Source organism: Lynx canadensis, chromosome X (assembly GCF_007474595.2).
Source record: "Lynx canadensis isolate LIC74 chromosome X, mLynCan4.pri.v2, whole genome shotgun sequence".
Taxonomy (NCBI): domain Eukaryota; kingdom Metazoa; phylum Chordata; class Mammalia; order Carnivora; family Felidae; genus Lynx; species Lynx canadensis.
In genome coordinates, this window is record NC_044321.2 from 104236060 (window position 1) to 104254142 (window position 18083).

An 18083-nucleotide genomic window follows, 5' to 3' on the forward strand; every position below is an offset into this window, starting at 1 on the left:
AAAAAAATTTGGTCATGGTCAGAATGAGTTTTAGGAAGCCTTTCATAGAAATATGGAACAATGAATTAAATGCAGTGGCACACAAAGTCATGTAGTGACCTGAAATCAGCATATGGTACTGTCCTGCCACTGCAAACAGCTGACTCACGATGGCACATTACCAAAACTCACAGAGATTATAGAACTTTCTCCATTTGTCAAGTGTCTGTATCTGTCCCTAAAGAATATTTTATTGAAGATAAATGTTAGAATGTTCTACAGCTTCCTCCAGCTTCAAATATGGCACAGGTCTTTCACGCCAGATCTTAGACTCAATGGGACTTACAGATCCTCTGTTTTTTTTTTAATTCTGCAATCGAAATTTCAATGAAGTCATCCTCTTCCAATAGAAAGATTTCAGGGAACAAGTGATTAAACACACTGAGTAACTCATTTAAGTTGCAAGGGCAGTAAAGCTTCTGAATGTGTCTAACTTGCAATAAGGTCAAAGCTAAGACAGCAGGGAGAATTGGCACATGATGCACTGCTATCCAACAAGTGGTTAGGGCAAAACAAACGAAACTTCTCAGGTTCAAATAAAATAAAACGTTTTAATTCCAGATGTTATCATGAGCAATATTGTTGTGACCTTGTTGTGCTGAGTATCAGGAGGAAAAACAAAATAAAATTAAAAATGCAAATAGGCAGGCTCTGGAGAAAAAATGTTCTTTACTAAGTGCTTCAAAAGTACAGAGCCCCCAACTAGACCCACCCAAAATCACTACAGAATAAGACTATGGGGGCTCAAAATGGACAAAACAGTACCGTGCACCACGATACCCCCAGCTATAAGACAACACCTCTCTCCCCAACAATCCTTTAAGCAGAAAGGGGGCAAGAGTCCTTTTTAAGAACCTAACTATGCTTCGAGAATACCAGGTAGTTTCACTGTAGCAGTTGTGTTCAACTGAGAATAAACCATTGCTCCATTCACTTTGTGGCTCTAGTGAGTTTTCTGTAACTATAGGGGAAAAAATGTTAGATACCTCTGAGAAGATATGTATAACAGTTATTAATATCACATGGTCCTGGGAAAAAAAAGCTTTTGCAGAGGACTAGCATGCCATGCTCCTCTGCCTATAGTCTCAACTCCAACACGACACCCACCCAATTGAAGCATACACCTTAGCTCAGATCTGCATCCCCTGGTAAAGAATGGAAGAGACAAGCTTCAGAAAGAGCCAACATCCAGAATGTACTCTTATTTGTGTTATAAATCCTCAACTAAATAAATATGCATATGGAGGATCAAGGCAAGTCTTAAGATCACACAAACACAATCCACGATGAGGCTGAAGAGAACACACAGCTAGTAGAGTGGTAGGAGATAAATTCTCCTCCACCATCGCCACCATGCTCCAAGCTGCCATCATCTTCTCTCATCTTTTCACCCTTCAACAGCCGCCTGGCTGGTGTCCCTGGGTAAAGTCATCATTCTCTGTATGAAGCCAGGGTGATCTTTTAAAAAATGTAAATCTGATCATACTCCACATCTTAAAAGTTGTTTAACCTAGGGCAAATTACTCAACCTCTATGTGCCTCAGTTTCCCCATCTGTAAAACAGAAATACAGTCTCAGGGCTGTTAGGAGGATAATGAGCCAATCTTTTTATTTTTAAACTTTTTTTAACGTTTATTCATTTTTGAGAGACAGAGAGAAACATAGCACGAGCGGGGGAGGGGCAGAGATAGCGGGAGACACAGAATCCGAAGCAGGCTCCAGGCTCTGAGCTGTCAGCACAGAGCCCGCCGCGGGGCCGAACCCACGAACCGTGACATTGCGACCTGAGCTGAAGTCAGACGCTTAATCGACTGATCCACCCAGGCATCCCGAGCTAATCTTTTTAAATAACTTAGAACAGAAAGCAACACAAGTAAGGACCAAATAGGTAACTGCTATTAGTATTTCACGACCCACTCACCCCTCCACCTTAAGAACGTCTCAATGGTTTTCCTTTGCTCTAAAGCTAAAGTTCAACTTAATTAATGGGACCTACAATTAATGTTCAGTTAATGACCCACTCCACAACTTCATCTCACCCCTCTCCCTCATCACTCCTTACCAACCCTGGTCTGCCTTCAGTTTCTGAAGGGGCAATCCTCCTTCCTACTGTAACACCTTTGTACCTATGGTTTCCCTGATGAGCTCTTCTCTCCCACACTTCATACTTTGGCTAATTCCTGTGCATCTCTCTGATCTCAACTTAATGACACTGCCTTAGGGACCAACTCCCTGATCTCCCAATCCACATTTGATACCCATATCATGTTCCCTTGCAGCACCCTCTGTAAGCACAGAAAACAACTAATGCCATTACTCTGTTGTATCAACTTAATATCCATCTCCTCCAATGAAACACAAGTTCCGTGCACTGAGGGACCTTGTCTGTCTTATTCACTACTTTATCATCAGTGCACGGCATAGGACCTGGCACAGAGGAGTCCTCAGTAAATATGAATTAAATGAAAAACAGCCCTCCTTTCACTCATACTCCCTTCTCCTGTTACTTCTCTCTGGGAGGTGAGGAAGAGAAAACAGCAAGGTGCCATAGCATGGATTCCATGCCATCTTCCCTTTCCTCATTCATCCCTGTCCTCCCTCCTTCCACCTGCCTGCTTCTTGTCACCCTCTGCAGCTGTCCCTTCATTCCTCTCTCTACTAAGGTTTCTCTCTCCTCCATCTCCTTCCAGTTGGCTACTACCCAAATATGATTGTAAGACCTCACCCCTAACCACAAACTGCCCGTAATGAAAGGCACTGCTTACATTAAAACCAGAGTTGTGGCGAGAATGTGGTGGGCACTGTACTATGACAGGGAAAAGAATTTCAGTATCTCCAAAGGAGCACAAATAGTTATATCCGCAGAGATGATTTTTTTCATTGCTGCTGTTTGACTACCACTTGGCTTACCTCCCAAACAACATGTCACACCACTATAAACACAGTCCTTATTTAGGACTGCAAAGAGAAGCAGGGTTATGTCACATGCAGAAATAGCCCAGAATGCCTGAGGGAAAGAGCATAGCATTTGAACAGTGAGAACTCAGGTTTGAGACCAGCACCCTTGGCAACTCTGTTAGCTATGTGAACTTGAACAAGTCTTTTAACCTCTCTGAACTTCGGTCTCCTCATGTCTTATATGGAGGAGATAACACCAATGTCACAGGACTGTTAGAAATCAGATGAAGTGTGTGATAAAGGATTTCATAAATTATAAAAGGCTCTATACAGATATTTGATTAATAACTGGGTCTAACATTTCAATTAATTTTCAAGTCTCACTGATAACAGTCCATAAAAGTAACAATATAATGATTAACATGTTTATAACTTTAGTGGGATAATATATATTTGTATATTTGTTCACCTCATGAAATATTACTAATCACTTTATTAATTTACTATTTTCATTTTTATTTTGAATCATTATTAAAATAACATGTTATTATCACTATTTTTGAAATATTGGATAATTCTCCATTAATTTTACAGTTTCTTCTGGCATATTGCCATTTTCACTTTCTTTGAAACTGATTTTACTCCTGGTCTGAATGTTCAACCATGGTACTTTTACTCTTTTACAACTTCCTAAGACAGATTTTATCCAGTCATGTTGATTCAATACATTCAAATTTAATCACATTTCCTAACCAGATTATAATTAACTACTTATATTCACCTTAAGTTTCTTGTTCCTGTTTATATATATTGAAATTTAGTACATAAATAGCAAGCAAACCTTTTTTGCTCCATTTCAAATGGTACTGCTCTCACTCTGGACAAACAGTAGAAATACTCCAGAAATTCACTCTACTTTCAAAATACAAATGAACTAAGCATCTTACATACATGAAGCTGTTCTAGACACATTACAACTACTAATCAAAATAATTGGGTATAGTTCCACTTGTGATAAAGGTTCACAAAATAAATTAAAGCATAGCTTCCAATGCATGAAACAGAAAAGCTCATAAAACTACAATAGTGTTAATATTTTTTAAGTTTATTTATTTATTTTTAAGAAATAGAAAGAGAAAGGAAGGGACAGAGAGAATCCCAAGCAGGCTCTACACCGACAGCATAGAGACCAACATGGGACTGGAACTCACGAACCATGAGATCATGATCTTAGCCAAAATCCAGAATTGGACACTTAACCGACTGAGCCACCCAGTCCCTAGTGTTAATATTTTTTATAATTTTGTTTATACTACTGAATTTTATACCTTGGTCATCCCTTTCCATTCACCAGAAAGTGAGTTTCAGCATATAGAAATAACCAGGTATGCTTAATCTCTCAGTGTGAAAGCTTTAGGGTGACAAACATTTCACTCACTAAAAATGGGTTCCTATCTACTTAAAAATTAAGAGTTTTGATTTCCAAACTATCATTTTTTAAAGTTTTTTTAAATGTTTATTCATTTATTTTGAGAGAGAGAGTGTGTGAGTGGGGAGAGGAGCAGAGAGAGTGGGAGAGAAAGAATCCCAAGCAGGCTCCACGCTGTCAGCACAGAGCCAGAAGTGGAGCTCCATCTCATGACCTTGAGATCAAGACCTGAACCAAAATAGACACTTAACCAACTGAGCCACACAGGCACTCATCTAAAAGATCATTTTAAAATGTTAAAATTCATTATAATGTTTATTATTAGCTTTAACACCTACGTGGCAACAATCAAATAACCACCAACAGTACTTTCATTAACCCAAGAACAATAAATACAAAAGTATTATTTCTTGATCTTATTAAGGAAAATGATTAAAAAAAAAACCTCCTGTCATCTATCATATATTCACTTCTAATTAAAGTTAATTGTTCGATTGTTCTTTCTACATAGTCTCTGACCAAACACTAGCATTATTAAAATAATGTTATTATCACTATTTTTGAAATATTGGATAATTCTCCATTAATCCCATTTCAAATTCATCCTATTGGTGACTTGATAGTTTGATGCTTTACTTCTAGTTAAACCTCCTCTTTGGTTTTAAAAACACCACTATTTTGAATTATTCTGATGTTCTCTCACATTAAAATGGAATTCTTTCCAGTCTACTTTAACAGATTATATTAGTTTAGAAGATTAGATTATAGGGCTTCCTGGGTGGCTTAGTTAAGCATCTGAGTCTTAATTTTAGCACAGGTCATGATCTCACAGTTTGTGGGATCAAGCCCCACATCAGGCTTCACGCTTACTGGAGCCTGCTTAAGATTTCCTCTCTCCCTCTTCCTCTACCCTTCCCCCACCTGCATGCATACACTCTCTCCTCAAAAAAATTATACTAATCTGAAAACTTTTAAAAATAATAAATACTTGAAAAATTACCTTATAGCCTATTGTCTTCCTGTAATAAAGAATTTCCTTTTCCAGGAGCTCAAACAAACGTGGTGGGAAAAACTGAAAATCCTGAATATTTGGCTGCTTTGGAGGTCGGGGAGCCTATGGGGAGAAATGCATTATACACATGTTTGTTTTCAGTACATGAAGTGAACATACTTATCTTTAACTATTTCTTTAATATATAGAAAAATAAATATAATAAGTCCCTTTATATAAGGCTGGGCATACCAGCTACTTTTCTACATTGTTGTTATATTTTAAAGACTATAATTTCACACTAATATAAACCAATCTAAATCACAGACCATGTTACAGGAGAATTCTGCTGTAGAGCAAAACAACAGAGCTCATTCTTTTTTACCTTTGGAACCTTTGGCTCACTGACACGTAAAGCCTCTCTAAAGTAGGCATCCACTGCGTAGTTTGCTTTGCGTTCTCGTTTAGGAGGTTCGATCCATTCCACCATCCCAAGCTATACACAGTAAGAACAAGGAATTTAGTTATTCCAAAATGTTTATAAAAAATCAAATACAGCAAAGTTGCACAAGCATGAGAAAACTAAAGCTATTAGGAAGAATCAAACTTGCTTTAGATGTCACAATTATGTATCCCAAGTTCCAAAACCTTGTACCATACAGGCCAAGTTCAGGTTCAAGGATGCTTATCTTTTTCCTTTTTTTTGTAAATAAGTTTAATTCTTATTTTTTTTTTTAAATTTTTTTTTCAACGTTTATTTATTTTTGGGACAGAGAGAAACAGAGCATGAATGGGGGAGGGGCAGAGAGAGAGGGAGACACAGAATGGGAAACAGGCTCCAGGCTCTGAGCCATCAGCCCAGAGCCTGACGCGGGGCTCGAACTCACGGACCGCGAGATCGTGACCTGGCTGAAGTCGGACACTTAACCGACTGCGCCACCCAGGCGCCCCTAATTCTTATTTTTAAAAAAACCTAGTTCTTCCTTAGCAATTGGGAAGAATTTGCACAATCAGATTAGTATTTTATGTTAAAATGAATACACAGTATCTAATACAGATGGAAGACTAACATTGATTCTGGTGACTGTGTCAAGTGTATGAATTAGAAATAGCTGAATGGAGTATGATGAATATCAACACAACAGGCATGTGTCCCTTCGAATCAAGAGTTAAGTAAGGTCTTGGGGCACGTGGGTGGCTCAGTCAGTTGAGCATCCAACTTCAGCTCAGGTCATGATCTCACCAGCTCATGAGTTCGAGCCCCACATTGGGCTCAGTGCTGACAGCTCAGAGCCTGGAGCCTGCTTCAGATTCTGTCTCTACCTCTCTCTCTCTCTGCCCCTTCCCCACTCGCACACTCTGTCTCTGTCTCTGTCTCTGTCTCTCTCTCTCTCAAATGTAAATAAACAAATTTTTTAAAAAGATGTAAAATGAAGTAAGGTCTTAGTAAGACAGCTGTGGGAAAAGTCAGTGGAATCAGAAAGACCTGAATTTGAAACCAGGTTCTGCCACTTTACCAGTTGTAGAACTTGGGGAAGATTAATTTCTCCCTCTATGAAGTGGGAATAGTAATACCTAACTTTAGGATTAAATGTGACCATGTAAGTGAAGGTATTAAATAAACTGCCAGGAGGTAAATGTAAATTATTATTAAATATCCAAAGTTGGGTGAACAATGGTTAGGTCGCATTAAAAGACTTTACCCCAATATTAACTAGAAAATACAATTTAAAAGCCAATAGGCAAAACTGACAATCCAAAATTCTGGAGTCTCAAGAGATGGTTTTCCAGTTCAGATATTTTTTTTTTTGGTTTCAGAGTGTCTATCCTAGTGCCTGTACACAAAAGAGGCCATTAATCTATAATTAATACCACTCTATTTGATTCTATCTGAGGGTTGAGTTCCAACCTTGGTATCCTATTTTAAGAATGGATGATAAACCAAGATGACTAAGATGGTCAGAGATCTACAAACTCTCAGTGTCCAGAGAAGGGAAGACTAAAGACAGACATGATGGTGGCATTCACATATGTAAAAGTCTATCAAATAGAAGAGAACACAGTTCTCTTTTGAGCCATAAGGTGAAAACCAATGGGGAAAGTAAACTGCTACTTGATATAATTTAACAAATATGTCGTAAGTACCTATTTTATTATTTACAAGTCAGTGTCATGGATACAAAGATGAATAAAATAATGTCTTCCATCAAGGAGCTTGTAAGTCAAATAAGAAGTGTTATGAGAAGCAAAAAACATAAAACAGTGAAATGAACTCTCCCAAGAGGAGTATGATTCCCAACATGACCACATGCAAATAGAGGCTGGATAACTGTCCTACATGCTCTAGATGGGATTTCTTAATTACAAAAAAGGTCAGACTAAATGACCTTTAAATTATCTTTTAACTCTAAAAGCTTATGAAATACAGATAGTATAATGTAAGTTTACATAAAATAAAAATACCCAGTGAAATGAGTTTTGTTTTTTCCCCTCAACTGAATTAATGTTAGAGAATAGTAACAGAAAAGATGTTTTATTAATAACCAATATGTTATTTGTTTCAACTGGGATGAAAATAAATCAATAATAATTTAAATTAACTTAATCAAAAGTAATGTACTGGCCATTTAACCCAAACTTATATGCAAGTCTAGGTATTCAAACTTGGAATAAGCATTAAGGGTCAATTCCCAAACTTTGAAAAACACCAAATGGTGCTGAATTAGTTTTAGATAAGAGTACATTAATACAAACTAATTCAAGTTGATTTCTTCAGGATCAATGTCAGTCGTCATGATTTAATTTACCGGGCAGACATGGCTGTAAAGTAATGCAACTGGTTCAACAAATCATATATGAACATCTACGTCATTATATAATTCCCATGATTTATGTACAAACAACATTCTTCTATGTTTTCAATTCTCTTCAAAGGATAATATTAACCTATTTTTTGAACCTATCTAGAAAATATGAAAAGCCAGAAATAAAAGGTAATCTCAAGTCAGAATATTTTTAAAAATCTTATTTGGCCATTCAATTATAAAAACACAAGTCATCATAATTATTACTAAAATTTCTCTATATGTGTACATTACTTTGCTAGAAATGGAAGCACAGGAAAACCTGATATATTAGAAAGACAAATATTTTACTAAGTCTAATTTTACTCTAAGAATGTAGATATGAAGATCCACTGATATTTAGACTTTTCGCTGTTTAATATTTTTCCACTTTATAAAACACTCTTATTACCAATAAGCCCATAGAAATAACTGTAAAGTTTACAAAATTCATACCACACAATGAGATCTGGAAAACAATTTCTACCTTATGCATGCAAGCCATCACGTTCATCTCATCAGAATAAAACGTAAACAGTCTAAACTAAGATTACAGATAGAACCACCAAATAGTTGTAAGTGAAGACACTAAAAACTACCAGAAATAATGATAGCAACAGAGCATTATCAGCATACTAGTTGCAATGCAAACTAAAATGGCTCACCTCTCATTCTTCAGTAAAATCAATATCCAAAATAAGCTTTCTTATTTTAACAAAATTCATTTCTGTGAGTTAAAAATATAACAGCCTTGGGGCGCCTGGGTGGCGCAGTCGGTTAAGCGTCCGACTTCAGCCAGGTCACGATCTCGCAGTCCGTGAGTTCGAGCCCCGTCGGGCTCTGGGCTGATGGCTCGGAGCCTGTTTCTGATTCTGTGTCTCCCTCTCTCTCTGCCCCTCCCCCGTTCATACTCTGTCTCTCTCTCTCCCAAAAATAAATAAACGTTGAAAAAAAATTAAAAAAAATATATATAACAGCCTTATGGAACAATTTCAGCAAACAAAATGATAAAATTATATTATAACTCAGAAAGTGAAATAAATATCCATGAGTCCATGCTGATATAAATAACTGAGTATATAAATAAATGGGAAGGGACAGGTCTTCCTTACAGAAAACTCTCCACTAATAAGTGTAGGAGGAATGAAAGGAAAACAAAATTACTATTAGGCAAACACCACAATAATAACTATTGCAGGCAAACTCCAATACATGCTTAAATCAATGGGTATGTTTGAGGAGTATATTCCCCAAGATATTTATCAAGTACAAAGGGAAAATGGTAACTCTACAGTGAAGAAACCCAGAAGACACCACCTCAACTAAGTGATCAAGGTTAACAGTCCCTACAATACAACACAGCAACATCTTATATTCCCTGGTAAGATGTACTGAGGACATAACATCTCTTCCATGGCATTCTTGCCAAAAAATACATAATCCAATCATGAGATAATGTCAGACAAATCCAAAATGAGAGACAAACTACAAAATAACTGACCAATACTCTTCAAAATGGTAAAAACTGGGAAAGACAAAGAAATACTGAGAACACAGATTAAAAGAGCCTAAAAATATCAGCAAAAAAATGCAATCTGGGTCAACAGAATGAGAAGACAGGCTCAGAATGACAGAAAATATTTGCAAAACATAGCTTATAAATGACTATTATCCAAAATATACAAAAAACTCCTAAAATTCAACAATAAGAAAACAAACAACCTGATTTTAGGTGTTTTTTTTTAAGTAGGCTCCACATCGAAGATGGGGCTTGAACTCACAAACCCCAAGAACCAGAGTCACATGCTCTACTGACAGAGACAGTGAGGTGCCCCACAAACAACTTGATTTTAAAAATGGGCAAAGGGGGCATCTGGGTAGCTCAGTCGGTTGGGCGTCTGACTTCAGCTTGGGTCATGATTTCACCTTCCGTGAGTTCGAGCCCCACATCTGGCTCTGTGCTGACAGCTCAGAGCCTGGAGCCTGCTTCTGAGTCTGTGTCTCCTCTCTCTCTGCTCCTCCCCTGCTCATACATTTTCTCTGTCTCTCTCAAAAATAAATAAACATTAAAAATTTAAAAATAAATAAATAAAAATAAAAATGGGCAAAGGATCTGAAAAGATGCCTTGCCAAAGAAGACATATAGATGGAAATAAGCAAATGCAAATAGGCTGAACATCTTCTGTCAGTGAAATACAAATGAGAACAATGAGATACTACTACACACCTGTTAGAATGGCCAAAATCCAGAACATTGACAACACCAAATGCTAGTGAGAATGTGGAGCAACAGGAACTCTCATTCACTGCTCATAGGAATGCAAGAAGAGTTGGCAGCTTCTTACAATACTAAACATAAACTTACCATGTACTCTAGCAACCATGCTCCTTGGTAACTACCCAAAGGAGTTAAACTCTCTGTCCATCCAAAAACCTGCACATGGGTTTTTATGAGAGCTTTATTCATAACTGCGAAAACTTGGAAGCAACCAGGGTGTCCTTCAGTAGGTGAATGAATAAATAAATTGTAATACATCCAGACAATGGAGTATTACTCAGCACTAAAAAGAAAAGAGCTATCAAGCCATGAAAAAAACAGAAGCCACCTTAAATGCATACTACTAAGTCAAAGAAGCCAATCTGAAAAGGCTACATACTCTAGGATTCCAACTATATAATATTCTGGAAAATGCAAAATTATGATGACAGTACAAAGATCAGTGGTTGCCAGAGGCTGTAGAGACAGAGAAATGAATAGGTAGTGTACCAAGGACTTTTAGGGCAGTGAAACTATTCTGCATGATACTCTAATGGTGGATACATGTCATCATACATTTATCCATACCCACAGAATGTATAACACCAATAGTGAACTCTAACATAAAAGATGGACTTTGAATGATAATGATGTATCAGTGTCAGTTCAATTTTAACAAATATACCACTCTGATATGGGAAACTGGTAGTGCAGTAGGCTATGTTTGTTTGGGGCAAGGAGAATATGGGAACTCTTTGCATTTTCTGCTTGATTTTGCTGTGAATCTAAACTGCTCTTTAAGGCTTCAGGGGTGGCTGGGTGGCTCAGTCAGGTAAGCGTCCAACTTCGGCTCAGGTCATGATCTCATGGTTCATGGGTTCAAGCCCCACATTGGGCTCTTGGAGACTCCTTTGGATTCTGTGTCTCCCTCTCTCTCACTGCCCCTCCCCTGCTTATGCTCTGTCTCTGTCTGTCTCCCTTTCTCAAAAATAAATAAACATTAAAATAAATTTTTTTTAAATAAAGCTCCATTTTTAAAAATTGCAATGTTGAGACCCTGGATTGTATTTCCTAGAACAGAGAAAGAACATTAGGGAGAAAATGTGTTTATTTCCTGGACTTGATAATTGTACTATGATCATGTAAATTGTTAACATTAGGGGAAGCTGAGTGAAGGATACATGTGAACTCCATATTATTTTTTGTAATGAAGTCTAAAGTCATTTAAAATTTAAAAAAATTTAGGGGCACCTGGGTGGCTCACTCAGTCAAACATTTAACTTCAGTTCAGGTCATGCTCTCTCTCACAGTTCCTAGGTTCGAGCCCCACATCAGGTTCTGTGCTGATAGCTCAGAACTTGGAGCCTGCTTTGGATTCTGTGTCTCCCTCTCTCTGCCCCTCCCCTGCTCACACTCTTTCTCTCAAAAATAAATAAATATTTAAAAAAATTTTTTAAGTTAAAAAAATTTAAAAAATTTTAGTTATGGGGCGCCTGGGTGGCTCAGTCTGTTGAGTGTCTGACTTCAGCTCAGGTCATGGTCTCCCGATTTGTGAGTTCGAGCCCCACATCAGGCTCTGTGCTAACAGCTCAGAGCCTGCAGCCTGTTTCAGATTCCGTGTGTCCTCCTCTCTCTGCCCCTCCCATGCACATGCTCTGTCTCTCTCGGTCTCTCAATGATAAATAAACGTTAAAAAAATTTTTTTAATTTAGTTATAGCCATAATTTTAAACAAAATAAGTAAAACTCCACTTTCTAAAAGGACTCTTGTTGTCCATACAGTGCATTACTGTACCCTCAATTTGACAGGGGAGAAAAATGAGTACCCAAAGTCAATTAGTGACACAGTTGGGATTTCAGCTTCAGAATCCAGGAACTCAACCACAATCCTACACTGCTTCTCAAAAACAAGAGTAGCAGTAGCAACAGCAGCAAATACAATGATGAAGATTATGGTACTAATAACCTAGCAGAATATATTAAAAGATAACACTTGCATGAGATCTTCTGATTTACAGCAAATTTTACTCCATAGCAGAGCACTGTAAGAGTTAAGTGCCAGTGGTTATTTTATTATCATTTTAATTTTATTTATTTTTTTAAGTAATCTCTACACCCAACATGAGGCTTGAACTCACAACCCCAAGACCAAGAGTCGCATACGCTTCTGACTGAGCCAGCGAGGCTCCCCTGCCAGTGTTTTTTAATAATGGTTATGGGGAGAAATGCTAATTTGAGAGTCTAATGATTAAGGTAAAAGGTTACCTTCTGTTTTTCTCTATAATCTTCTCCTTCAAACTTGTACAAACTTTGTTCAGTGTCCATTCTAAAATTTCTCAGAGAAGATTCTCCCATTTTCTGCAAGCGTTCATTCATCTCTGCGGTCTAAAGTTCAATACATTGAAATTAGAAAATTATCACTGAACTGCTTATAAAAATCTGTGGACTCTCTTTTTAGAAGTCAGGTTTCGACATGAAATATCCAATCGGTTAATTTACAAGGTAAGAATACAATGCTAACATTAAGTGAATATAAATTTAACTTCAAGTATTTTAAATATTTAAATGGTTATTCAAGTATTCTCTATTAGGCTTTCTTTAAAATCTTTTATCACTGAAGATGTAGTCACACTTTGATTTTAGTCTACTCTTACTTATATTTGAAATTATCCATAATTTTTAAAATAAAAGAGATAAATTCAACACAAAACTATAATATTCTGAAACAGCTTATTAGACTTTAACAAATGATCCTTTAATATTTCATGAAATGTTCACAAGAGATTTTCATTCAATGCAATTTATCAGTAGATAATTTCTAATACAGTGCAAAAAAATGGGAGTTGTAAAAATGTGGTCCTGATAGATGTGATTAAAAATGAAATTTATTTGGCTTTTAAGTAAATATCAACATCATTTTCAATAAAAATAAGGTATAAGGTCACTCAATTTTAAACTCTACTTCTTAGTGTTTATCGCCAAAAACTAAACTAAAAAACCCTAAACCACCTCTGGATATCAATCTACAAATCCTTAAAACAGGAATTATTTTAAACATGCATTTGAAATGATGAAAATACAAGAAGCATGCCGAAGTATGTTGATGTTAAAGCAATTCATCATGAAAACAAATGCCATTTTAACAAACCTTCTTTTCCCCTCTTTCTAGGAGAGTTGTAATATCTTCATCTGTCAGCTCACTTTCTTTAGAAGCAAAAACATGGGTGGCTCCATGACGTATCATTTGCAACATTTCCTCTTTTGCCAGCTTATTAGACTGTTGGTCAATGAGTCTTCCTAATAATAAAAGTTGTGTATTTTCAATTATATTCCAGAGAAAGCACAGCATCATAGTTCTAACCAGACACTACCACATTTAACCATAAGTCAAGCTTTATGAGAAAGAACAATTAGTGAACTTTAAAGTTATATTAATGGACAGCCCTACCAATTTTTCTTCTACCATACCTTCTATTTCAATAGAAGTTTTTCTGTAAAATTCTAATTTTTAAAAAAGGAAGAACTTCTAAGCTATGCCTCACTGACATTTTAATTGCTTCCAAAAATAGTAAATTATCCCATAATTTATTGGGATTTTGAGTGCAAAGCTATTTTGCATCTTTGTACTTCTGAAATTAAATTTCTTTATCTTAAAATGTGAGTCACACTGACAGATGTGACTCTAAAACTCAGAAGAACAGAAATATTTTTTCATGTTCAAACTTCATTTTTCAGATCAAAATTTCTTTCCACCAACAGGCACTCCCTAATACCTGCTTAAAATGTTTTAACCTAGACATTTTAACTGCTGCTTAATATCAGAATCTTCAGAAGACATGCCATTGGCATTCACCTAGAAGGTAGTGATGTTCAACTATCTACTCCATACATTACTGAATGCAAGGCTTTAAATTAGAAAGATTTAAATTAGCACTTATTAAAAAAACTGACTTTTTTCCTCTAAATTTGCATATTTTTGTCAACTTTAAAAGTAATCTCCTTTAAAGAAAATTGCATGTGTTTTTGCAAAAAAACACCTAATTAAGTTTATATGTTTAAATACCTTGTTGTATAACAATTGAGTCAAGTCTCAGTTTTATCTCTGCTCTTTCTACAATCCTTTCTTCAACAGTGTTGTCAGTGATGAGACGGAACACACGTACTGGCTTCTTCTGACCAATACGATGTGCTCGATCCTAGTAGAAAGAATCCTACTGTAAGATATTGGGTATTCTGGATAAAATATATAGTATAGCCATCATATGCTATAAAATGCTGGATATAAAATTAGTTTCTGAGCTCTCTAGACCTGTCACTTTTTAAAGAAGGATGATGAGAGGTGGTGGTGACTCAGTCAGTTGAGTGTCTGACTCTTGATTTCGGCTCAAGTCATGATCTCACAGTTCATGGGATCAAGCCCCACACTGGGCTCCACACTGATAGCACGGAGCCTGCTTGGGATTCTCTCTCTCTCTCCCTCTCTCTCTGCCCTTTCTGTGTTCACTCTCTCTCTCAAAAGTAAATAAGCTTTAAAAAAGGAAGATGATGAATATTAAGAATATCTACAGATCACTGTGACCAAAAAAATCTGCAAATATTATACTATACCATTAATGGAAAACTTCCAGAAAGACAACAGCCAAAGCCCCTGTAAGATGAGGACTAGAGGGAGTTTATTAAATAAATTTACGCCACTAAATACAAACATCTTCCCCACTAGCAAGAAATTTTGTGAGGGGCAAAGTAATTATCAAGGGTTGCTGTGGTGGCAAAGTTAGCTTTATCTCATCATCACACAGTTCCTTCTGTTTATGGAGGCAATTCAGGGATGTAAAGGGTCATAAAAATTAATGGTATATTAAAATCCTTACTATATAATGGTCTAGAATTAGTCCTATGATTTATAGTTGGTAAAGGTGACAGATGGCAAGTACTGATTATATAAAAATAGCTAGGGAAGTGTCTTTAAAACACAGAAGCTGCTAGGGGTGTCTGGGTGGTTCAGTTGGTTAAGCGTCCGACTTCGGCTCACGTCATGATCTCATGGTTCATGGGTTCGAGCTCCACATCAGGATCCGTGCTGATAGCTCAGAGCCTCGAGTCTGCTTCAGATTCTGTGTCTCCCTCTCACTCTGCCCCTCCCCCACTCGTGCTCTCTCTCTCTCTCTCTCTCTCTCTCTCTCTCTCTCTCTCAAAAGTAAACATTAAAAATATAAAAATAAAAATGTCCTGATGGTCAATATGTTTCGATTCTCTATTATAAAAAAAAAAAAAAAAGAAGGTGGTGGGTGCACTCCTGAGTTTTGGCCTCAAAAAATATAAATACAAATATATAAATACATTTTTAAAAAAGGAAGAACTTGGGGCGCCTGGGTGGCTCAGTTGGCTAAGTGTCCGACTTCAGCTCAGGTCATGATCTCGCGGCCAGTGAGTTCGAGCCCCGTATCGGGCTCTGTGCTGACAGCTCAGAGCCTGGAGCCTGTTTCGGATTCTGTGTCTCCCTCTCTCTCTGACCCACCCCGTTCATGCTCTATCTCTCTCTGTCTCAAAAATAAATAAATGTTAAAAAAATTTTAATAAAAAAGGAAGAACTTCTAAGCTATGCCTCATTGACATGACTTTAATCGCTTCCAAAGAGAATAAATTATCCCATAATTTATTGGGATTTTGAGTGCATAGCTGTTTTGCATCTTTGTACTTCTGAAATTAAATTTCTTTATCTTAAAATGTGAGTCACACTGACAGATGTAGCTCTAATTTAGTAAATGACACCATGATGAAAAGCAAGAGAAATAGCTCCTTGAAAAATTTTTTAAAGAGTAGGATAGTTTAGTTTTGTTTGAGAGAGAAAGAGTGTGTGTGTGCACACATGCAAGCAGGAGAGAGGCAGAAGGAGACAGGGGCAGAGAATCTTAACCAGGTTCCAAGCTCATCACAGAGCCAGATGCTTAACCAAAGGAGCCACCCAGGTGCCCCAAAAGGGTAGGATCGTTTCTAATGCTATCCTTAGGTAGCAAACATTTTCCTGGAATATATTGTTTTGTTACCTTTTTACCTCCTCACCTCAAATGTTTTATTACAAAAGGTAAAATCATATCTCTCCCAATTTCAGTGCTAAGGATTTTAATATATTTACATATTAAGCAGAATTAATACTGACAGATTGACTTTTTAACCCTTTTCATTAAGACGTACGTATATGTCCCCTTCAATATTCAGGAGTGGGGAAAAATATTACTGTTTCATGATAAAAGTCAAAATAAACACACAAATACTATCATTGGGTCTGGGGTATATGTGTGTTTGTTTTTGTTTCCTTTTTTGTTTTGCAACTGGCACAGTATCTTTTGTTTCCCAGGATAATCTATTTCAACATCTTGAAAACCTCCCAAAAAATAGTTACCCTTTTATCATTATTTATGTCTGTGCTGTATATATTAACAATAACATTCTGAGCTAAGATAAATGTCTGGCGTCATTGAAGATTACTAACCATAGCTTGTAGATCAACCTGTGGATTCCAGTCTGAATCATATAGTATAACCACATCAGCACTTGCCAAGTTAATTCCGAGACCCCCAGCTCTGGTACTCAGCATAAAGATGAATTTACTACTATTAGGAACATTAAAGGCCTCTATTGCTTCCTTTTTTAAATTGACATAGGAGATGAAAGAAAAAGAGAGAAAAAATAACATTTTATTACCACAGTCCTTAAGAAAGAAACATTTTTAACATGCATTTACAAAACCCCACTTTATAATATTCTTCCATCTCAAAAATATTAAAGCAAATGCCTATATATTGTACTTTGTGAATTACTGTAGAAAGTATATTACATAAAGTTCCTAATCTTTAGAAGCTTACATCAATAGAGACAAACTCAGAACAACTGCACAAAGTAATAAATATTTTATTTAAAGTAATAATAGTGAATATGTTTTAATTGAGAACTGAAAAATATCTAGGAAGTAAAATGTCAGCTATCTCAACTTCATTCCCATTACTTTATATAGGATTAATAAGGAAGGTATAGTTTAGAAGATCAGCCAAGAGAGAAAAAGGTTCAGGATGCAAATGAGAGCAATGGATAAAAGGGGAGGCTAAGTAGATTTATTTCCATATCATGAAAAGGGGTAAACAGGGAAGTAATGAGGAAATTCAGGAAGGTAATCCAGGGATATTTAGTAAAGAGTCTTAACAATTAATGGGATGCTAACATCTGAACTATATAAAGATCTCATACAAATTAATTAGAAAGAAAACACTAAGACCCCAATAGAAAAATGAGCAAAAAGAAAAAACAGACAACTCACAGAAGAACAAATACAAATGGCTAATAAATACAAAAATAATGTTCAATCTCACTAGTAAACAAATAAATGCAAATTAAAACATAATACCATTTTTTGAAGATTAAAAAAATGATAATACTCAATGTTGACGAGGGGGCGGTGAGACGGGCACTCTCATACATTGCTGCAGGGAGTGTAAATTGGTACAACCTTTCTGGAAAGCAATTTGGCAATATGCATCAAGAGTCTTAAAAATGTTCATACCCTTTGACCCAGTAATTCCACTTCTAGGAATTTATCCTAAGGAAATAATCAGAAATGTGCACAAAGATT

The 18083-nt window shown here is 36.4% G+C and overlaps 1 protein-coding gene across 6 annotated transcripts in view; it reads right to left on the reverse strand.

Annotated features, from left to right (window-relative positions):
• Positions 1 to 18083, reverse strand: part of SMARCA1 (SWI/SNF related, matrix associated, actin dependent regulator of chromatin, subfamily a, member 1) — a 71886-nt gene that overhangs the window by 25257 nt on the left and 28546 nt on the right. For 4 of the 6 annotated variants that reach the window (XM_030306013.1, XM_030306017.1, XM_030306015.1 and 1 more), the window contains exons 13-19: positions 18015 to 18050; positions 16950 to 17102; positions 14520 to 14652; positions 13605 to 13753; positions 12722 to 12841; positions 5743 to 5853; positions 5367 to 5480 (exon numbers count right to left, since the gene is read on the reverse strand). In XM_030306013.1, the coding sequence (XP_030161873.1) occupies positions 5367 to 5480; positions 5743 to 5853; positions 12722 to 12841; positions 13605 to 13753; positions 14520 to 14652; positions 16950 to 17102; positions 18015 to 18050 (816 nt within the window). The remainder of the gene's footprint in view (positions 1 to 5366; positions 5481 to 5742; positions 5854 to 12721; positions 12842 to 13604; positions 13754 to 14519; positions 14653 to 16949; positions 17103 to 18014; positions 18051 to 18083) is intronic. The other 2 variants (XM_030306014.1, XM_030306018.1) reach the window with 1 other exon arrangement.